At 37.0% G+C, this 23,796-nt stretch overlaps 1 protein-coding gene across 1 annotated transcript in view; it reads right to left on the minus strand.

Moving 5' to 3' along the window:
• Positions 1-17,156: 17,156 nt before the first annotated feature.
• Positions 17,157-23,796, minus strand: part of RSPO2 (R-spondin 2) — a 155,356-nt gene continuing 148,716 nt past the window's right edge. Inside the window, exon 6 of the mRNA XM_045078051.1 lies at positions 17,157-19,053. Coding sequence (XP_044933986.1) covers positions 18,938-19,053 — 116 coding nt within the window. The 3' untranslated portion in view covers positions 17,157-18,937. The remainder of the gene's footprint in view (positions 19,054-23,796) is intronic.

Raw genomic sequence — 23,796 nt, forward strand, 5'->3', positions numbered from 1 at the left:
AAAACAGATGTTTTTAATTAAAACTTTAACTGACCCAGTGTCACTTTGCAAATTACATGGAATTGAGAACTAATCTGATACATTATGAGTTAATTAAAACAGATACATTGCCCTGATTCCCCTTTAAACATTGAGCAAAATCATAGACACACAATTATCTTAGATATATGATAGGAAGTACTTTAACAATTATATCCGTAAGAGAAGTTTAATGTAACTGAAAACTTATACAAATAACATAAAAATTCTCACTCCTGACTCTCATAAACACTTTCTTCTTGGGATTCTGGACTGATCCAATTTTTAATAATAAAAAACTCAGAAAGAAAATATTGGATCATTAATAGAATCCTCTACTGAATAGCTCCTTTATATGCAATTTTGAATACGAAGATGTTATACAGACACAGATTCTTATCTCAAGGGATTTACAACCAGTTGGTGAAATAAGAATAATTCACTTATTGGAAAAAGGTATAGCATTTTATTTAAAAGTGATATTAATTACATTTACAGTAGAAATTCAGAGGAGAGTATCAGTGATAAGTCAGGGAGGTAAAGCTCTATGAAGGAGATGATGGCCAAGGGGAACCTGGTGAAGAATGGTATATTAGTCTCGTAGAGCTGCCACAACAAAATACCATAGACTAGATGTTTAAACACAGAAATCTATTTCTTATAGTTCAGATGGCTGAAAAGTCTAAGATCAAGGTGTTGGGAGGTTTGGTTTCTTTTAAGGCCACTCTCCCTGGTTTGCAGATGGCAGTCTTCTCACCATACCCTCACATTGCCTCTCCTCTTGCACACATGCTTCTAGTGTTTCTCCTCTTCTTCTTCTTCTTCTTCTTTTTTTTTTAAGATTTTATGTATTTATTTGAGAGAGAGAGAACCAGGTGTGGGGTTGGGGGTGTGGAGCAGAGGGAGAGGAAAAACTCTCAAGAAGACTCCACAGTCATGATGGAGCCTTGTGCGGGGCTCCGTCCCACCACCCTGAGAGATGACTTGAGTCAAAATGAAGAGTTGGACATTCAACCAAGTGATCCACCCAGGTACCCCTCTTTTGCTCTTCTTATAAGGACATTAGTGCTACTGGACTACGGCCCCTCCCTTATGACCTCATTTAACCTTCATCACCTCCTTGAGGTCCTTATCTCCAATACAGTCCCACTGTAGGTTATGCCTTCAATGTACAGATTTTTAGAGGACATAATTCAGTCCATAAAAGATGGGATTTAGATGTGGATATATACTGTGGGGTGGGTGGTCAGTGATGTGATAGGATATGGCAGTCAAAGATTAGTCTCCTTAACAAAGAATAATTATAAGCTATCATTAATAGAAGTTTTTAGCTTATAACTGACAAAATTTTAAGATATTTAGAGTGTGCAACATGGGGATTTGGTATACATATATGTTATGAAAGGTTTCCCCTCACAGTTAATCAACAAATTCATCTCACATACTTAGTGCCCCCCCCTTTTTTTGGTGAGAAAATTTAAATTCTGCTCTCTTTGCAAATTTCAACTCTACAGTACAGCGTTATCAACTATTATCAACATGAGATACATTAACTCCTCCATCTTAACAGTCTTATAACTGAAAATTTGTCCCTTTTTATCAACCACTCCCTATTTTCCCTACCCTGGGGCAATCACTTTTCTACTCTGTTTTTGAGTTTAATTTTTTTTATTCCACATATAAGTGGAATATAAGCTTTTTCTAAGCTTATATTACTTAGCATAATGCTATCCAAATTCATATATGTTGGGATTTCTTTTTTTTTTAAGCTGAATATTTCATTTTATATACATATACATTTTCTTGGTCCACTCTGTTGATGAATGCTGAGGTTGTTTCCATGCCTTGGCTGTTGTGAATAATGCTGCAATAAACATGGGAGTACAGATATCTTTTCGAGAGAATAGTTTTATTTTCTTCAGATATGTACCTAACAGTGGGATTTCTGGATCATATGGTAGATCTATTTTTAATTTATCAAGGAAGCTCCATGTAGTTTTCCAGATTGGATTCACCAATTTACATTCCCACCAATAGGGCACAGGATTCCCTTCCTCCACATCCTTATAATAGCCATCCTAAGAGACATGAGATGATAGTTCATCATGGGCCTTCTGGGAGTTTGGGGGGATGACAAGAACCATTTTAATGGAGATTGTGGAGAGATTAGGCTTTGGAGTAAGTTAATATTAGTTAAAATTGAGTGTGAAGGATTTTTAAAATTGACTTGGGATTAACTTCATTATTCAACATTCATTTTGTTTCTAGCTTTATTGCATTATAATGGACATACGGATTATATTAGTTTAAGGTATACAGAGTAGTGGTTAGATATATGTCTATATTGTGAAATGACCACAACAATGAGTTTAGTTAATATCCATTACCTTACAGTTATAACTTTTTTTCTCATAGTGAGACCTTTAAAATCTCCTATAGCAACATCTATATATATATATATATATATATATATGTACAATATTATTAACTAGTCGCTGTTCTGTACACTACATCCCCAGAACTTATTTTATGGTTGGAAGTTTGTACCTTTTGACCACTTTCATTCATTCAGTTTCCCTCCCCCTACCTCACCCCCTGCCTCTAGCAACCTCCAACCCATTCTATGTTTCTTAGAGTTCAGTTTTTTTAGGCTCCCGTAAGTAAGATAGTAAGTATTTGTCTTTTTCTTTCTGACTTACTTCACTTGCAATGATGTACTTAAGTTCCATTCATGTCGTCACAAATGGCAGGATTTCTTTCTTCTTTATGACTGAAAATTATTCCATTGTATGTATAATAAACATTTTCTTTATTCATCCTTCAGTGGACACTTACGTTGTTTCCATGTTATGGCTATTGTAAATAATGCTGCAGTGAACATGGAGCTGAAGACCTCTCTTTCAGTAGTGATTTTATTTCATTCACATGTATACCCAGAAGTGAGATTTCTGTATCATGTGATTGTTCTATTTTTAATTTGGGGGCAAACCTCCATAGAGCTTTCCGTAGTGGTTAAACCAGTTTCTACTCTCATCAACAGTACAGGGAGTTTCCCTTCTTTCCATATCTTCACCAGAATTTATCTCTTGTTAGTAAGTTTTTTTTTTTTTTTTTGACAGACAGAGATTACAAGTAGGCAGAGAGGCAGGCAGAGAGAGAGAGAGGAGGAAGCAGGCTCCCTGCTGAGCAGAGAGCCCGATGCGGGACTCGATTCCAGGACCCTGAGATCATGACCTGAGCCAAAGGCAGCGGCTTAACCCACTGAGCCACCCAGGCGCCCCTGTTAGTAAGTTTTGATGATAGCCATTCTAGCAGATGTGAGGTGATATCTCCATGTGGTTTTCATCTGCATTTTCCTTATGATTAGTTATGTTGAGCATTTTCTCATGTACCTGTTGTCCATCTTTAGAAAAAATGTCTACTTACATCCCTTATTCATTTTTTAATTATCCTATTTCTATTGTTGAGTTGTATGTGTTTCAAATATATATTTTGGATATTAATCTCTTATTGGATATGAGTTTTGCAAATATTTTCCTGTCCCATAGATTGCTTTTTCATGCTGTTGATATTTTCTGTTACTGAGAAGAAGTTTTTAGTTTGAAGTACTCTTATTTGTTTTTTTGTTTGTTTGTTTCAGTTGCTTTTGCTTTTGGTATAAAATCCATTTACTGCCAAGACCAATTTCAAGGAGCTTACCCCATATATTTTCTTTTTCCTTCCTCATATATTTTTTCTAGGAGTTTAACAGTTACAGATATTATATTTAAGTCTCTAATCCATTTTCAGGGTTTTTTTTTTTTTTCATGTATGGTGTAAGGGGAATCAGTTTTATTTCTTTTCATATGGCAATCCAGTTTCCCAGCACTGTTTATTAAAAAGATAATTTCCCTTTGTATATTATTGGCTTCTTTGTTGTAAATTAATTAACCATATATGCACGGGTTTATTTCTGGGTTCTCTATCCTGTTCCATTGGTCTACATGTCTGTTTTCATGCCAATATAATACTGTTTTAATTACTATAGTTTTGTAATAAAGTTTGAAATCAGTAAGTATGCCCCTAGTATTGTTCTTTTTTCTCAAGATTTCTTTGGCTATTTGACATCTTTTGTGATACCATACACATTTTAGGATTGTTTGTTCTATTTCTATGAAAAATGCCATTGGAATTTTATAGAGATTGCATTGCATCTGCAGATCACTTTAGAAATATGGACATTTTAACATTATTAATTTTTCTGTTTCATGAACATAGGAAATCTTTCCATTTATTTGTGTCTTCTTCAGTTTCTTTTATCAGTGTCCTACAGTTTTCAATGTACAAATCAATCACATCCTTATATACCTAAATATTTTACTCTTTTTTGATGCTATTATTAATGGGATTGTTTTCTTCATTTCTCTCTCTCTCTCTTTTGAAAGAGAGAGATGGAAAGCAGAGAAAGGGGGAGAGGGAGAGAGAGAATCTTAAGCAGGCTTCACATCCAGGGCGGAGGTTGACCAGGGGGGCTCTATCTCACCACCCTGAGATCATGACCTGAGTCCAAATCAAGAGTCAGATATTTAACCGACTAAGTCACCCAGGTGTACCCCGTCTTCTTCATTTCTATTACTTATTTTTCATTGTTAGTGTATAGAAACACAATTTTTTAAAAAAGATTTTATTTATTTATTTGACAGAGAGAAATCACAAGTAGTCGGAAAGGCAGGCAGAGAGAGAGAGAGAGGGAAGCAGGCTCCCTGCAGAGCAGAGAGCCTGATGTGGGACTCGATCCCAGGACACTGAGATCATGACCTGAGCCGAAGGCAGTGGCTTAACCCACTGAACCACCCAGGCGCCCTAGAAACACAATTTTTGCATATTGATTTTATATCCTGCCATTTTATTAAATTTGTTTATTAGGTAAAATAGGGTTTTTTGGGTGGTATTTCAGATTTTCTATATATATAACATGTCATCCACAAATAGAGATAATTTTACTTTTTGTCTGATTTGGATGTCTTTTATTTTTTATTTTTTTCTTGCCTAAATGCTCTGGTTAGGACAGCCAATACTGTGTTGAATAGAAGTAGGAGAGTAAGCATCTTTGTCTTATTCTTGGTCTTAAAGGAAAAACTTCCAGAATTTCACTGTTGAATATGATGTTAGCTGTGTGTTTGCCATATATGGCCTTTATTAAGTTGAGTACATTTCCTCTACCCACTTTGCTGAGGGTTTTTATCATGAAAGGATGTAGTATTTTCTCAAAAGCCTTTTTGCATTTATGGAGGTGATTATATGATTTGTATTCTTCATTTTGTTAATGGGGTGTATCACATTGATTTCCAAATATTGAACCATCTTGTATCTTTAAAATAAATTCTACTTGATCACGGTGCATGATCTTTTTAATATATTGTTAAATTCAGTTTGCTAATATTTTGCTGAGAATTTTTGCATCTGTGTTCATCAGGAATATTGGCCTCTAGTTCCCTTTTCTTGCAGCATGCTTGTTTGATTTTGGTAGCACTGTAAGGTTGTTCTCATAAAATGAGTTTGAAAATTCTTCATCCTCTTCTGTTATCTGTAGAGTTTGAAAGTACTGGTATTCTTTAAGTGTTTGATAGTATTCACCAGTGGGGGCACGTGGGTGGCTCATTTGTTAAGTGTCTGTCTTCAGCTCAGGTCATGATCCCAGGGTCCTAAGACTGAGCACCACATTAGGCTCCCTGCTCAGTGGGGAGCCTGCTTCTCCTCTTCCCACTTCCCTTGCTTGTGTTCCCTCTCTCTACTGTCTCTCTCTGTCAAATAAATAAATAAATATAATCTTTTAAAAAGAAAAAAAAAATTCACCAGTAAGGTCATCTGGCTTTAGATTTTTTTTTGTTGGGAGGTTTCTATTTGCCAATTCAATCTGCTTACTAGTAATTGGTCTATTTAAATTTTATTTTTCTACATGATTTAGATCTGGTAGATTGTATATTCCTAGGAATTTAGCTATTTTTTCAAGGTTATTGAAGTTGTTGGCATGCAATTGTTGATCGTAGTTTCTTATGGTCCTTTTTGTATTTCATTTTCATATGTTTCAAGAAATCTTTTGATTTCTTCATTGATCCATTGGTTGTCCAGGAGCATATTGTTTAATTTCTGCATATTTGTGAACTTGCCAGCTTTCTTCTTGTAATTGATTTCCAGTTTCAAACCTTTATGGTGGGGAAAAATGCTTGACGTGATTTTCAGTCAAGATTTAAGAAAGATTTAAGAAAATTTATTATGAATTATTTTGTGGCCTAACATATGATCTTTCTGCAGAATGCTCCATGTATACTTGGAAATAATGTGTTTTCTGTTGCTGTTGGATAGAATTTTCTGTAAATAGTCTAACATGCAGTTTAAGTCCAGTGATTCCATATTGATTTTCTATCTGGACAATCTTTCCATTGTTGAAAGTGAGGTTTTGAAATCCTCTACTGTTATTGTATTGCTTTTTATTTCTCTTTTCAGATCTGTTAAAATTTGCTTTATATATTTAGGTGTTTCTGTACGTAATAGGTATATAAATATTTATAAATATTATATCCTCTTATTGGATTGACCCTTTTATCATTATATCATGACCTTCTTTGTCTCCTATTACAGACTTTGGTTTAAAGTCTATTTTGTTCTATAAACAACAGTTACTCCTGCTTTCTTTTGGTTTCCATTTACATGGAATATGTTTTTCCATCCCTTCACTTCAGTCTATGTGTGTCCTTAAAGATACACTGAATCTCTTGTAGGCAGAATATAGTGGGTCTTTAAAAACAACAACAACAACAACAACAACAAACTCTTATCCATTTGGTCCTTTTATGTCTTTTGATTGTAAAATTTAGTCCATTCACATTTAAAGCATTGCTGATAGGAATGAACTTTCTATTGCCATTTGTTCATTGTTTTCTGTTTTATAATTCCTTCATTTGTTTCTTTCTCTCTTCCTTTGTGATTTGGTGGTTTTCTGTAGTGTTATGTTTTGATACCATTTTCTATTTTTTGTATATCTACTGTAAATTTTTGCTTTGTCGTTACTAAGGCTTACATAAAATGTCTTGTAACAGTCTGTTTTAAGCTGATAGCTTCATACAGAAACTTTACATTTTTATATTCCCCCCAACATCTTGTGTTTTTAATGTCACAATTTATGTCTTTTTATACTGTGAATCTAGTAACAAATTATTGTAGTTATGGTTATTTTTAATACTTTTCTTTCAAATTTAAAGTAGTTATGTCATTTACATACCCATGTTACTTGATAGTGTTTTGAATTTAACTATATTTACCTTTGCCAGTGAGTTTTATACTTTCATATGTTTTCCTGTTACTAATTAGCATTCTTTTATTTCAGCTTGAAGAAGTCCTTTAAAATTTCTTATAAGGTCAGACTAGTAGTGATGAACTCCTTCAGTTTCTGTTTTTCTGGAAAACTCTCTTCTTTAATTCTGAAGGACAACTTTGCTGGGTAGAGTATTTTTGGTTGGCAGGATTTTTGTTTTAGCTTTTGTTTTTCCTTCAGTACTTTAAATATACCATCCCACTCCCTCCTGGCCTACAAAGTTTATGCTGAAATTCTTCTCATAGTCTTATGGTGGTTCCCTTGTACATAACATGCTGCTTTCTTAATGGTTTTAAGATTCTCTCCTTATCTATAACTTTTGACTGTTTAATTATAATGTTTCTTAGTATGGGTCTGTTTAAATTCATCTTATTTGGTTCTCTCTGGGCTTCCTGGATCTAGATGTCTGTTTTTTTTCCTCCAGGTTATGGAAGTTTTCAGCCATTATTTCACTGAATAAGTGTTTTGCCCTTCCTCTCTCTCTTCTTCTAGGAACTGTATATATTTTTTAAGATTTTTATTTATTTATTTATTTGACAGAAAGAGATCACAAGTAGGCAGAGAGACGGGCAGAGAGAGATGGAGAAGCAGGCTCCCTGCTGAGCAGAGAGCCCGATGGGGGAACTGATCCCAGGATCCTGGGATCATGACCCGAGCCGAAGGCAGAGGCTTTAACCCACTGAGCCACCCAGAAGCCCTTCTAGGAACCTTATAATACATATTTTGCCATACTTGATTGTATCCTATAAGTCTCTCAAGCTATCTTCACTCTTTCATTCTTTTTTTCTTTTTGCTCCTCTCATTAGATAAATTCTACTGCCCTGTCTTTGAGCTTACCTATCATTTCTTCTGTTTGATTTAGTCTTCTATTAAGCCCCTCTATTGAACTTTTGGGTTCAATCATTGTATTTTTTGGCTCTTTGATTTATTTGGTATGTTTTTATATTTTCTATTTGTTGAAATTTCTCACTTTGTTTATTAATTGCACTCCTCAGTGAGCATATTTATACTATTATTTTAAACTATCAGGTAAATCACTTATCTCCATTTTATTAAAATTTGTTTCTGGTGATTTATCTTGCTCTCTTATTTGGAACATAGTCCTGTTTCTTCATTTTCCTTGACTCTTTGTGTTGGCTTCTGTATATTAGATAAAATAGCCACTTCTCCCAGTTTTGATAGAATGGTCTTGTGTAGGACATGAACTTCATCAAATATCCTAGCCCCAAATATTGGTTATCTCTCAAACATTTGTGATTGTCCAAGTTGGCTTCCTTGTTCTTAGTTTCCTTCAGAAGCTAAGAGGTATGCCAAGGCCCATCAGTGTCCCAAAGAGGAGGCTCACATTCATCATCTAAATGCAAGCTGACTGGAAGCTGGACCCTCAGGGAACAGCTGGGAAAGTATGTTGCCTCCAGGAAAAAATTGAAAGAGGGTCATTTTGCCTCCTCCCTCTGTGCTGGGAATTATAGTCATGGTGGGAGAAGGCAGTGTTTCTGCACCCATTCTGCACTGCTTCTTTGCTACATTTCTGTAGGGGTCACAAATACAAGGTCCATTAGCTGTCAGTGCCCAGAGACCTGGGAGGCTCATCCTTCATGCAGCAGCCGTGAAAGCTGTGGTCACAGACATATATATATATAAGCTCCTTCCAAAGAGATACTGGTAACTTGGAGTGGGATGGAGGGAGAAGGTGGAGGTGGTGTCCAAGAGCTTCTCTGGTCTCCCTGAAGGATTGCCAGCCCCTAAATGCATGCTAAATTAGAAGCCTGACCATCAGGCATAAGCTTTTAAAGTATGTAGACAAACCCTTTCCTGGGAAAGACTGTGAGATGGGCATTTTTGCCATTTCCTCTGCACTGAACCCTAGGAGAATAGCCATTTAGGAATTCTTTTTTGGGGTGCCTCAGTGGCTCAGGTAGTTAAGAACTCCTTTCTTGTTTGCCACAGTCCTGTGGGATTTATGAATGGAAGTTCCATTGGTTAGCAAACTCGGACAATCCAGGGACCTGTCCTTCAAGTGTCAGCACAAAACCTGGGGTGCAGACATATATAGAAGTTCTTTCCAGTGGGATACTGTTGACTTGTATCTGGCTACAGGAAGGTGGCAAGGGAGGTGTCCACTGGTTCCTGTGGTCTCCAGATAGGATTACAGGTAGTCCCTAGACATGTGCCAAATTAGAACTTTAACCCTCAGTAAGCAGCTTTTAACATATACAGTGGATGTCTTTCAGGGAGATAAGCAATTTTACCTGCTCTCTCTGCACTGAACCATAGGGACAAAGCCACAGAGAGTATTCACACCAGTTAACAATTGTTTCTTTGCTTGCTAGGGTCTTGTGAACACAAGAGCTAACTGTTTAGAGGTTCTGTTCCTCAATAGAAGTCTTAAAATTTGTATTGGTTGAAACCCTCCCCTTCTCATGGAGAAGCTAAAGTTTGGAATTCCCTCTTGATGATATGGTGTTATGCAGGGAGTGGGATTTATGGTGAATGTGTGTCTCAGTCTTTCCTACCCATTCCAATGTGGGTGTTTTCTCATTTTTCCAATGGGTAGGAGTCACTCATGTAGTTTCTAGATCTCTTTCTTAGGTCATTACTCTCTAGCTGTACATTCAGTGTATCTATGGAAGGAGGAGAGTTCAGGATCCTCCTATTTAACCATCTGGTTGACTGCCCACTAATAGATTTTACAGATTGCCTATTCTTGTTGCATAGAGTAGGTATGTGAAGAAAACCTATAGGGATTACGTGCTACCCTATCTAATGATATTATATGAATCTTTGGAAATTTGACAACAAATTGTTGTACTACCATCATCAGGATGTCAGTCTCTGCCATCAAAATGAGACACTTCATTAGAAGTACATATCAGTGTTCTAATTCTAAATCTAAGCAAGTTGATTATTTAGCTCGAACATTCTTTTGACTTTTTTTGCTTTTCTGTATGTTCTGACAAAGTTTCAACGAATAAATAAGATAGTTTCTTGATCCCAAGAAAAAGTAAGTTGAAAAACTGCATTACAGAGTAATGCCAGTCCATGCTAAGGTCACGAATAACCCCAAATTTCAAGAGCTTAATACAATAAGGGTTTATTTCTTATTCATCCAAAGTCTGAGTTAGATTTAGCAACTACCCAAGAAAACTGTTTTCCATGATGTGACTCAAAGGTCTAGGTTGTTTTCATCTTGTGGCCCTACCTTTACAGTCCCAACCCCAAGAGAAAAGAAATGCAGAACAGAAACGTGCTCATAAATGTCCTTTTAAATGCTGGAAGTGACACAAATAATTTCCAGCCAAAATTCCACTGGTTAAAATCAATGATGAGGCCCCACCCAACTGCAAGAAGATTGAGAAATGGGATACTCCTTATTGATCAGAAAAGAGGGTACTGGTTATGGGTATGCCATCGGTGTTTCTGCCATTTTTATTTTCCAGGTAGTATATGTAGGAAAGAACAAATTTGGGAGAAGTGTGTGTGATGGGAAATAAGGTTAGAAATATACTTATTAAATTTAAAAATGTAATGAAAGTCCTCAAAACTTTATACTAGTTTACACAGTAAACAGTGAAAAAAGTATTTTAAAAATTATTCTGCTTTCCAGTTAAATACCACTATTGTGTATGTGTGTGTAATACCTAACTCTGTTCAAACATGCATGGTCCTACATCAGAGGGCTGTTACAAAAGTGCCTCAATAATTACAAGTTTTAAAAAATCTTCATTGTTGAAAATTACAAACCCAAGGACCTATAATTCACAAAATGCTTGTTTTGTTGTTCACTTGATATAGTTTATTAAATTTGAAAGAAATAAAGGAAAATTCTTTCTTGGGTCATTGAGATAATTATTTCATCATAAATGTAGATGAAATTGGTAGGTGATATGGTAACCTGAAATTAAGTATCATTATCACATTTGTGTAAAGAGTAGTTTCCAAAGTTTTTTGAGCATTGACTTATTTTAAGTTCTTTCTACACTGAAAACGTTTTCAAGGAGATTATAAAGTATTGGTTGGTTTCATTCTTTGAGTGTAGAGTGAGGAAAATAATTTGAGAAGACCAAACTCCTCAATTATTACAAATTTTTTTAAATTATCCTTTACTTCTCTTGAAATTTTTATTCTAAAATGAGGGGGAAGGAAACAATGTAAACTTTAAATGCGAGCTTTTAGTCACTGTTAGCAACTACCTGCTCCTAATTCTTCTAACTGGATACTTTTCCAAGTCTCTTTACTGATTCATGTCTAAGAGTTGGGTGATTTTAAAGCTTTTCTCTCTTCCTTAGACGTTGTCTCTTGGCATTAGCCCATAAACTTGGTGCTCAGTGCCATTTATACAATGATATACACCACAATTGCATCTCTAGAGATGCACTTTTCCCTAAGCTCCAACCACTTCCCTCCTTCTTTACTGCACCTCCCAGCGTAGGTCACATTAATTCTCATCTGATTACTAAAATAACCTGATAATTTATCTTTCTGCTTTTAATCTGAAAACCCACCTTCCACACAGGAGCTCAAGTGAATAGGTTAGAGGACTCAAATCCTATCATCCCCTTGCTTAAATCCTCCAATGATTTCTTAAGCACTTAGAATAAAGCTTTTGCCATAGCTTTCATGACCCTTCCTGACCTAGCTTTTGAATACTCCTGACCTCATGTTAGTCCCATGACTATACTCTAGCAACTCTTCCCTTTTGTTTGTACTTTGATCGCACTGGCTCTGTTTGCACATTAGGGCCTTTGCACTGGCTGTTGCCGGCGTCTGAGCTACTTCCTTCCCAGATCTTCATACACCTAGCATCTAGGCTTCATGCCAAGGTTCCCAGAGATGCCTTTCCTGACACTCCTGCCGTTATCACGTAACCCGTTCTGTTGTCTCTAAAGTGGAGGAGATTGAGAGGACATGCCATGTTAGTCTCAAAATCATCTTTTGTTCAAAGTGAACCAGCCAAGAAAAGAGGCACCGCAATCATTGCCTGCAGTTTTACTCTTTGTAAAGAGTAGGCATTCACTGCATACTCACTTTTCATAAGCTAAGGCAGGAAATGGAAACTAAACTCTAATGGAAAGAAAAAAATACCAAGATAACAGGGAGCACAGTTGAAGAATTATGGATCTCAGAAGTACAGTAAAGACACCAGTAAGTATAAACAAATAACCATTTTTTAAAAAGAGGGTTTTTTGGTTATATTTAAAATGAGTCCACTGCATTAATTCACACATTAGGACAAAGGAAGAGTTCATCACTGACACACACCACAGATAAAGGACAAAAGGTCTTGATATTGGAGAGACAGAGAATAAAGAGAAAGTATAAGATTGTCTAATCAGAACGCAGGGGTTTGGATATGTGAGAGGACAGTGGTGCTACTTATACTGGTAAAAAAGTTAGGTAGGGGAAAACTTGGAAAAATTTTTGTTTTTTGAGTTTTTACTCTTTTACTTCAGTTTTGGGCCTGAAGTACATAGGATATCCTATGGCAAATAGAGAAAGCTAGAATTGGAGTTAGAGATCAAGAGTGGAAACGGAACTTTGAGACTTAGCCACACAGAAGGTCATTTGAAAAATGGTCTATGCTTTCTGTACAGTTACTGGACTCCTGCAGAGGCAGAGGATGCAGAGCTGAGGTAGGCTTGGAGGCAGCCTCTGAGTTTGCCAGGACAGTCCAGCAACTAGCAGGTTACCCACTATGTCCAGGCTGCCCCCTGTTTTTGTGTGACTGGCAAACCACATTTTATGAAAAGGTTGAAAAAAAAAATCAAAAGAATACTATGGTGAAACAAATGAAAAGTGTATGAGATTCCTATTTAAATGTCTGCAAATAAATTTCTATTACAATACAGTCATACCCATTTGTTTACATCCTGTGTATGGTGGCTTTTGTACCACAGTGGCATGGCTGAGTTGCTGTGACCAAGACCACATGTCCTGTAAAGCCTAGAGTGTTTACTCTTGGGCCCTTCATGGAAAAAGTTTGCTAACCCTTCTTCTCAAAAACAGATCTTGGAACTAGATTCGTTCTTGAGTCTTAGAACTAAATTAGCAAGAAGAAAGAAGGAAACCAGTAGGAGAGAATCAAATAAAAAGATGAATGTGCACCTGGGTAGTATGCTGCCACAGAGACTGAGGTGAGAAAACCTGAGGTGTCACTCGGCTAATGAAGGTTACAATCCCAGACTTACAACTTCACTTTTCTGTCTTAAAGCATACCCCTAGGGGGCAAGGTTTGAAAAGTAGTTCATGATACACTCCAGAGTGTTTCTGGGAGAAGACAGAAATCACCCTCTTGGGTATGAAGTTGACCTGGGAATCCAGAAGGCTGTAACTCCCATGTCAACTTCAATCTCTTGGTAGTGTTTCCTTGGAGCACCTTGGTTGGGAAGGATTCTGAGACTTGTGTTTAGCTCAGCAGTGGTTATCAGTGTCTTCTAATGTGGGGAGTGGGAGGGGGAGGTGGCACATGGCAGTTTGTTGTAAATGATTCGTCATAGATTAACATGGGAAATTGTCTAAATCTTTGACACATTTTTCAAACTGCTTGACCTCTCAGATTTTATGTTTATCACTTGCTTTCAAAGTCATAGTTACCCTTACATCTCTGCCTTCGTGATTCAAGGATATTAATCATTATGGTAAGCACATCCAAGTGTATCTGAAAAGAACCCTTGAAAATCTGACAATGATCATCCCAGGGCATTTAATCTTTTCTTGATCCTCACAAGCTATGTGGGTAAAGAGAAAATAAAAGGGTACTGTGTTTCATGTAAACAATTACAGGATCTTATTCAGTAAGAAACAGGAAGCTATTTAAATAATAGATAGCACTACCAATATGTCAACAGGAAAAAGAAATGGTAGAAATATTAATAATCACTGGAGTGAAGCTTTGGCAAGAATATTTAAGATAATGAAGCAGTCTAGAAGAGAGACAATGAGAAACTTAGCACAACCACAGCCCTAAGAAAGTAGAGGTGGGGAGAAATTCAGGAGACACTTTTGATGTAGACTCACTAGAATCTAGGAATTGATTAGATGGAGGGAACAATGGGAGTAAATGATGATTACAAGAGTGTTCATGTAACCAACTATGTGATTTTATTAACTATTATTATTATTTAACTAAGATTTTATTAATTATTGAATGGGGAAGGCAGGAAGAGGAATTATTCTGTGGTGACTACATTATTTGCTTGTTTGCTCCTAGGTCTATGTCCTTCCCTATAGAGGAACTATGTTACTGAGGCTCCCTGGTTTCCTGCCAGGTTTGGGCAATGGCAGGTATGGGCAGAAGAGTAGAGGTTGGAAGGCAGGGAGAAGCCAGGCAACATTTCTCAGGGTGACCCGATCTTTTCCAAGGTTTTAGTTCCCACCAGATAAGCTTTCTGTCTTTGGTTCTGGCTTTCTCTTTGGTCATAGCTCTAGCCTCATATATAATTCTAGCTCTAGCTGGGTGGCTTCTGGATTCCAGAAACTCAACCTCTTCCTGTTATCCCCTTGCCCTAAGGGAGATAGTAGCTTCCTGCTTTTGTTAATCTGAGTGATCTTGTCATCCCCACTTCAGCTTCTTGTCTCCTTTATTACCTGTGTAACTGGTTCTCAGTGTTAAACTCCCCATTTGAAATACCTCAACTGGTTTATTTCTTTGGAGTCCAACTGACACGGTAATAAATTCAGTTTTAAATACATTGAGCTTAAGTGTGTGACTTCCTAGTCAAGAGCTCCAGTAGGCTTGGAAATCATTACCAAAGGCTTGGAGACAGAGAGCTGGGTTGGGAAATCAATAGCATATAGTTTGTATCTGAAGCCATAGGTCATATTTCCCAAGTTGAGGAGATGAAGAGATTAAATCTGAAAGATTAAATAGTCGGCTCACTTATGACAGATCAGTATTTTGAATTTAGTCCAAGGAAGAACTTGAAAAGACCAAGAGAAGTAGGGAAGTAGAAAACCCAGGTTAGGAATGTCATAGAAGATGAGAAATGAGAAATGAAATTTCTGAAGGAAAGAGCACAATAAAATCAAACTTGGTGGAAATAGCAGAGAGGGCACACAAAAAAGGATCAAGGCATGTAAGGCAAATGTTCTCATATTAGCAAGGGGAATGTCATTGCTCCCTTTGTGAGAACAAGGACAATACAATGGTGGTGAAGAAAAAGATAAGGGAAAAAAGTCAAAGCCATCAATGACCATAAATTCCTTTTTCAGGAGAGTGGACAAGGAAGACCTTGAGAGAAATAGCACCTAAGTCAGAGGAGAGGAAGAGCTAAAGAAATGACATAAGTGGATACTGAAGACTCCACAAAAGTAAGCAGGATGAGGCCAGATGCTTAAGTGGAATGGTTATTCCTTTTAAAAGAAGGGAGAGGATAATGTGATTGGTCAAGATATATATTTATAGGGTTACTGATTCTACCTTTTCTAATGATACTATCAAGTAATATCTACCATGCTCAAACTTCTAATATGAACAGAGGTATGCACCTTTTTCTTATTCATAGCTCTCCTCAAAAAAACAAAACAAAACAAACAAAAAAGCGAGAGGAGGAATCACACATTGAGGCTAAATTCTAGCTTTTCTCCCAATATTTCTAGCAAAAGATGAAAATTTAGTGTACACAGTGATTGCTATTAGCATCTTAAAAAACAGAGACATTCACAAAATTGGCTTTTCCTAAATGCTAATCTGTCAAACTTTTGTGATGAGGACATTTGGTATTACATATTTGAAAATTGCTAAGAGAATACTACTAACTATAGTCCCTATTCTGTACCTTGCTTTCCCCATGATATATTTATTGTATAACTAAGTTTGTACCTTTTGACCACCTGCACCCATTTCCCCAACCCACACTTCTTAACTGACAAAGTTGTGACCCCATCACTTACTTCTACAGATGCTAAGCTCCCTGAAAATATTGGGGGAAACCAGTTTCATATATTCTTTATTTATATACACCTGATCTTTTTTGTATTATCCTGAAGCTATAAATTATACTGTAGTAGGTGTGTGTCTCTGTTGTGTATTTGCTTATAATTCAGAGGCTTAGAAATCAAGCAGTTATAAATCAATTCCCACAAGAAAAAAAATTGGGGCAAATAATGTCCAGGCATCAAGCAATAGATTGAAGGGAACTGATGTTTCCATAAATACATTGTTCTGTTAACAAGAAAGGAAGGTCTTCTAAATAATTCAAATGCTAAGAACAGAGGCAATTAATAACAGGTCATTTGCATAACAATTCAAAATATGCCCTGTGATGACCACACTTCACACATTTTACCTAATTTAATCCTTAAAACAGCCCTACGAGTAGACAGTACGGTTACCTCCATTTCACAGAGGAGGAAGAGAGCCCTAGAGAGAGAATTTGTCCCAGGCTACTCTGGAACGCAGGCAGTGTGGCTCTCAAGTCTTTACTCCTGGGTCCCCTGGGTGGCTCCCACAAGTGTCGGGCTCTTGATTTTTGTGCAGATCATGATCTCAGGGTCATGGGATCGAACCCTCCATTAGACTCAGTGTTCATCATGGAGCCTCCCTGAGATTTTCTCTCTCTTCCTCTGCCTCTCCTCTGGCTTGTACATGCCCTCTCTCAAAACAGTCTTAAATTTTTTTTAAAAAAGCCTCCTAACCACTCTAGTGTAATTTATACCTCGCTCATTCCTAGATATATTTACTAAAAATTTCTGCCTTTTTAAAAGGATTATTTAGGGATAGAGTTGTTAAAATATTGCTTTTTTTCCCCCTAAATGTACCTCTAAAGAAAGTTTCCACAATGAATAATTTTGAAGTTTTTTTAATGCACGAAGAGAACATCTCAGAAACAGAACAGGTATTGACTTATTAACGACGAAGCACTCACTATATCAAGAAGCCCCCTCCCCACTTAGTAAATAGGAATATCGTGTAACTAGACGTGAAAGGAGGTGGACACTTTAGGATTAAATGCAAACCCTAAAGTTGTCTACAACACTCATATATGGCTTATTATTTCATAGCAATAATATTCTCATAACGATGTATATGACATTTATACGTACTGGTAGGATGTTTTTGACTCAAAAGTTTAAACAAAAATACTGGAGAGGTAGTTTTGCCAATGCAAGGTGATTAAAAAGAAGGCCTTACCTTGCTTTTTTTCCCTTAAACATCTGTAACCATTTCCCTTTGTTCTGATTTTCTTCTGGATTAGTCAGGAAGATAATGATGCTTATAGAAGACGCCAATTCAAAACCCTCTAAGAATGGATTCCCACCACAACACAATGATGTTTTTGAAACAACTGCTCTGAAATTCCCCGGGGTGTGTGTGTATGTGTGTGTGTGTGTGTGTGTGTTTGGGGTGGTTCTCCATAGTTTTCTTCTGTCTTAGAAAGGATTCTGGCTCCAAGGAGACCTGTTAAGGTTCAACCAGGAGTTACAGGGACTCATCCTGTTTTTCTCCTCAAATTCTGCATCATGGTCTCATGATGGTAATTTCTATAGTGACCCAAGAGTATTGGTAGGTACCCTGTCTCGGTAAGTCAGGGATGGCTTTAAATAAATATAAATGCATATGTATATATATATACTGAAGCTTGAAACAAAAGTTCGAAAAATTCTCTAGCTAGCCAGTAGAACATCATGAGGAGTGCTAGAAAGGACAGCATGTAATTCCTCAGTTGTGTTTCATAAAGGGATCACATCTTAGGTGTAAAGAGTTTTAGCTTCTGCCTGTCACCTGCTGCTCGATTTGCAGGAGACAACATGGAATGAGGAAGGTCTACAGATATTAAAATTCTTTGACACTGGTCATTTGAGCCTATGTACAAACTAGCTTATCCTATTCTTACAGTGAGAAATAAGCCCGAAAAAAAAAAAAAAAAGTCAAGGGGCAACAAAACATTGGTCAATTCTCAAATCTAGAATAGCCATTTACCAGACAATGATTAGGAACCACTAGAAACAATCTGACATAATATTAATCAGGTATGACTTGTTACACTTCAGAAAGCACAAATATACAGTAAGGAAGAGGTTCCTATGTAGCCCACAGAGTTATGTACAAGTTGGAGCTGCTGTGAAGCTGAGCAGGAACTCCTGGGACACCCCCCACTCCCCCCGCCCCAGCTCTAAGCAGATCTCCGCACACAGTTATCCTTGCAAATGCACAATGTGAGAAATCAAGGTCACCAGTGAAATAGCTCTTTGCCAGCTGAGGGTCTTCTTTCCCATAAATATACAAGTCTGGGCTCCAGGGTGGTCCATGGCCTCACAGGTCTTGCCCCTTCATGGTGCCACGATCTCTCAGTGCTCGTGGAGCCGAGGCACGTGCTGGACCCCTAACTCCTGCTTCCGGTGATTCAGGTCAGGAGCTCCTGCCTTCACAGTCTCCAGATGCAAATCAAAGCATAAATAACAGAGACCACGCTCGTGGCTCCTCCGTTCACAACGTTACTGGGAACAGATACTGGTCAAAGCAGCGCAAAAGCTGCACGCCAGGGTCCACGAGTGGAGAGGAGTTTTGTGCACTTTTGCAAAAATAACCCTCTCCCCCAAAATCTACCCTACATGTCTTTTATTTTACTGGTTAGCCCTGTCTGTAGCTAGGAAGACACTGTGTTGCTCCTGGGCTCTTTCTATCAGCTTCCTCTTCTTTTTCTTGTTCTTCTTCTCCTTTGCCTTTGGGGTTCTCTTTCCTACACCAGGGGAAAGAGAAAGAAATGAAGACATGTCAGAAACGGTGCTTTCTCTAAGAAAGAAAACACAAAACATTAAGAGTTTTACACAAAGCCCATCTGGAAAACATCACCTATGGAAAAAGCAGCCTCAAAGAGAAAATTGTTCACATTAATTTTGACGGAATAATAATAATTTACTAAATTGGATATGCTGTCTAAAACAGAGACTGATCTTCCTGTTATAGGGAACTGGCATATTTAAAAACCTCTCAGTGGCCTGATCAGTCTTGCAAATATCATCCTGCCACAAAAATTCCATTTATCCCCTCCGACTTTTAACAATGCTACCCTTTACTAGACATCTTTACATCTTTCTACAGCTCCACATGTCAGTGGGTCAAAAGAAAATAAGCAGCTATCTACAGTAAATATACCAGAAGTTTCCATCTCCCTGCCCCTCCTCTTCCCCAGGCGAAAGAAAGGTCTTGCTTTTAACATTATTCCCTCCCTGTTCTCCGAAGACCAGTATATGAAATGACATAGGTGGAACTCTTCATTTTCTATAAAAATTCATGAGGGCATCGTTCATTATGTGACTTAGGGCTTCTTACCCAAATTCCCTAGACCAGTTATTGTGAGCAAGAAAAATGCTAGTTTGTTCCTGAAGAACTGGGGAGAGGTGTCTTCCTACCAGAAGATCACACCCGCACCTAGTAATCCCATTTCTCCTCTTTGCCGTTGCCACCAGGAAGCCCAGGCCACTAGCTAAATAGTTGAGGTTTGTCTCCATCAGAGTTTTTGAATGTAGTCTCCCCTTTGCCTCTGCTCTATTTCACTTTTTGCATCTCCTGGTTATGGTTCACGGGTTTTACAATGTTTCAACATCTCTTTTTAAGTATATACACGTAAGATCTTGAGAGAAGAGTAACAGGCATTTGCTTTGGGTCCATTGCCCTCTTTGGGTTCTAAACACAGAAGAACTGTGGGATTTTTTAGAACAGAAAGGAGCTCAAAGGTCACTAAAGTTTGCAGAAATTAAGTCATCAACATACACCTTCAAAACAGAAAGATTCTTCCTTTACCAGACTCAAGTCTCCTGCCCACCCTACTTCCATGTTACTCGTGCAGTCCTACAAAACTTTTCTGTGAGGTATAGATAGCTCTTGGACACTGTAGCAATCAGTACCACAAATTAGACATTCTGTTCTAACACATGCTTTCCCATTTTCCAAGACCATTGATTACAGGGATGTATGTGGCCAGCTTTTCATCTGAGATGGGGGGGGGGGCGAGTAGCTGTGTAGGGAATGTGAAAGAAACACACCAGAAGTTAGGGATCTAGCTCTCTGCCTTAGGAAAGTAGAGTCATACTAGATTAGAGGAGCCTGGGAGATTTCTAAACAAGGGAGGGATTTTTCATTTTGTTTGAGGATGGAAAAGAGTCATGTGGTTGGCACATAGCGGACAGTCAACAAATGTTTGCTGAGTAAAATTTTATCACAAGATAAAGAATAATTTATTTTTAATAGGACACGGCAGTAAAATAATCAGAATATGATCGTGCCCTCACATTAAATTATAAAGTTCCCCGAAGTTAATTTCTGGTTCTTATTAAATTCTGGCATTAATGTTATAACGGCATCTTGCCATCTTTAAACATAGTTAAAACTACCCAATGAAACCTTAGTTCAAACCATCATTAATCAAAGAAGCTGTAAAGTTAAAATTATTTGAGTAACATTATATCTAATGATGAGACACACCTAATGAGGGCAGAGAGATGAAAAACTTAACGTAAAATTGCCTATTTAAAAAGAAGTTTCAATTATAAAGTTTTTGAAGATTTCCTTAGTTCTAGATTTTCTTTAAACAAACAACAAAAACCTTAGTTAAAATCATTGCTGACTACATTGCAAAAATGAGCTCATGTTTAATTTGTTTAAAACCCGAAGTTCCTTTTAAAAGCGAACTGAAATGGAGTAAATGGAAAAATAATATTGCTAGATGTTTAAATGTGTTAAGATAAAAATATACTGAGTATTTGTTCAAGAAATCTTTTCCCATTCACCACTTCAATTTTTCAAATGAAAAAGGTGCAGTACATTCCCTAACAGAATATCTATGCTAAGTGACTGGAAATTCTTATTTTAAGAGAGGGTCAATTTCATGCCACTTACCTAATATGTCATTCTGATATAATTGTCAGTATCAAATGGTCTTTGGGTTTGCTGGCTGATATAATATTGTATGATAGGAAAGTTATTCAATATTTGCATAAAATAGTCCATAGTGTGGCCAAAATTTCAGCAATGCTTCTGGAAACTTATATAAGTTTTCAAGTTGTACAATTACTCCACTGGCAATAAGTTATATGGTACTGATTTCAACTAAAGATGTTTGGGAGACCAAATTACAACCCTAAAACTTTCCCTCAGAGGTCTCTTGTTGAATGACATCTCTGTGCTATCAGTTCATTGCTTCGTTTTGTTTCTGGTCAGCCCATTTCTCATGTAGTATATACTGAAAATACTGAGGAATTAAGATAGTTAGCCAAGATTTGACCACAGATAGGCGTAAATTACCTGAAAATATTTTGTGGCCCATTGTAGGCTATTCTGACTTAAAGCCCAACACAAAGTACCAAAAAATATTAAAATATAACCTAACTAAGGTATAAAAAAGGTCTTCTACATATTTTCTTCTGAACTCCACTAAGATTTCCAAACATAAGAAATCAGAAAGATTAAAGCTAACAGAAAATACATATCCCTGTTTTGATCTATATATTTGAAAATAAGTTATATTGGATATACAAGTGTGCTAATTTATGTTTCCATTTCTTTACACCTGTGGCTAGATTAGATTTGGAGAATGCCTTCTAGACTTTCAATTATGTACATTCACCCTGTACAGGAAGCATTTAAAGGCAAGTATGATGCCAGTCACCCAAAGAGAAATTCAAGTCATGGAATTAACTTTCTTTTTAGTTCATGAGCAGCAACCTGGAAAATATACTGCCCAAGATCAGCAGAAAAGGTTTGAGCCTCTAGCCATGTCCAACTGTAATGACACATTTGCGTATCTTTGTCCTGAGTGCTTTAAGAATACAATGGCCTTGACAAATCACGGCTTAATGAGTCTCATCAGCCCCGTTCTACAGATGCAAGAAGACCAGCTCAGGTATTACAGCTGTTAAGGAAAGCAATGGGGCTTAACAGAGAAAGGCAGAAGGAAAGGGAGCCAGTAGGTAAGTGTGGTCTTATAATGCAGATGTTTCGTAATGCGTCATACTTGTGACTCTCAGTTTTTACATTTATGGAATGAAGACACTATGATCCTCTTTCACCAGAAAGTTGTACAAAATATCACAAGCAAGATCATCCAAATGAACAAAGTTAGAAAAATACCATCAAAACCAGACTCTAACCAAAATAATTATATTGATTTGCACACATGTGGAAATGGTCCAACAGGATAACCTATCAATTCCTCTACAGAGAAAGGTGAACAGCCCCTTATGGAAATACTCCTAACCTCCAGCTGTAGATTACCGCTATTAGAATCAGAAATAAAATAGATTCAACTATGTTATCAGGCAGACTCACAAATTACATGAAGCTGTGAAAATACCAACTCCACTGCCAGAAGGCATGAATTTCATTCTTTCCTAAGCCCCAAAGTCTAGGAAAATCTTCAAAAGGTTTTTCCTCTCACTAGGTTTAGGTAAGAGTTTTTTTCATAATTGGAACAACGGTTCCGGTATATCCATTAGTAAGGCACAAAGGTTGTGTAGGATTTCCGTTGAGATTACTAAGTGTTTTGAGGAAGACTTTCTAACGGTAAATGAGATGAAAGAAAATTGAGAAAAAATTCAGTAGCTGTGACTATGAAAAAAAAGTCTCTCTCTACACACACACACACACACACACACACACACAGGAAAGTAATCCACAATTATGACAAATGTAATTTCCACTGTTAGAACCACAACTGTGATGACAAATGTGATCATCTGTAACCAGGACTAATTTCTATCAAATTTCAATGATAAATTTGTGATGTTAACTTGAAACCTGGGCTTCCCTGTATTTATGAAATTCACCAGGGAGATTTGGGGATCATCTCAGAAATCGAGTCATTCTTCAAAGCAGCTAAAACCAAGGGACAAAAAGTCTGACAACCATCAGGCTGGGGAACTTTGTCATACTTCAGAAGACACACTAGAGGTAGAGGGGAGAAAGTTGCTTCCACACCTTCACAAGGACTAAGTTGTAGACAATGAATAGCAATTGAGCTATTTCTTTCTCATATGGGCAACTTGAGTCTGCCCAAGAATGAGTAGAAACAGAGATTTATTTATTTAAGAGTGATTGATGATTCTCTGGAAAAATGCCAGTTGGCTCCTAAATATTTTAAAAGCTCATATAAAAATAGACAAAAGACTTAAATATAATTCATAAGGGAAATAAAAACAACTAGTAAATATATGAAACAATCAAATCTCACAATTAAAAGTGCCAAGTAAAATGAGTTGCCATTGCCAAGATTCTTAAAAGTAAAAAAGTGAGAATGTGGTGAGACAGACATCAGGATGCATTATGAGAATATAAAATTGATACAGTCTTTTTAAAAGCCATCTGGCAATGTGTATAAAAGCATTAAAATATTCATAACTTTCGACTCTGATCTAGGAACCCATCCTAGGAAAATAATCTAAACGTGGACAGAGATTTATGCACAGGGATGTTTACTGTAGAACTC

This window comes from Mustela putorius, unplaced genomic scaffold, assembly GCF_011764305.1.
Source record: "Mustela putorius furo isolate JIRA1106 unplaced genomic scaffold, ASM1176430v1.1 tig00000228_pilon_pilon_pilon, whole genome shotgun sequence".
Classification (NCBI taxonomy): Eukaryota; Metazoa; Chordata; class Mammalia; order Carnivora; family Mustelidae; genus Mustela; species Mustela putorius.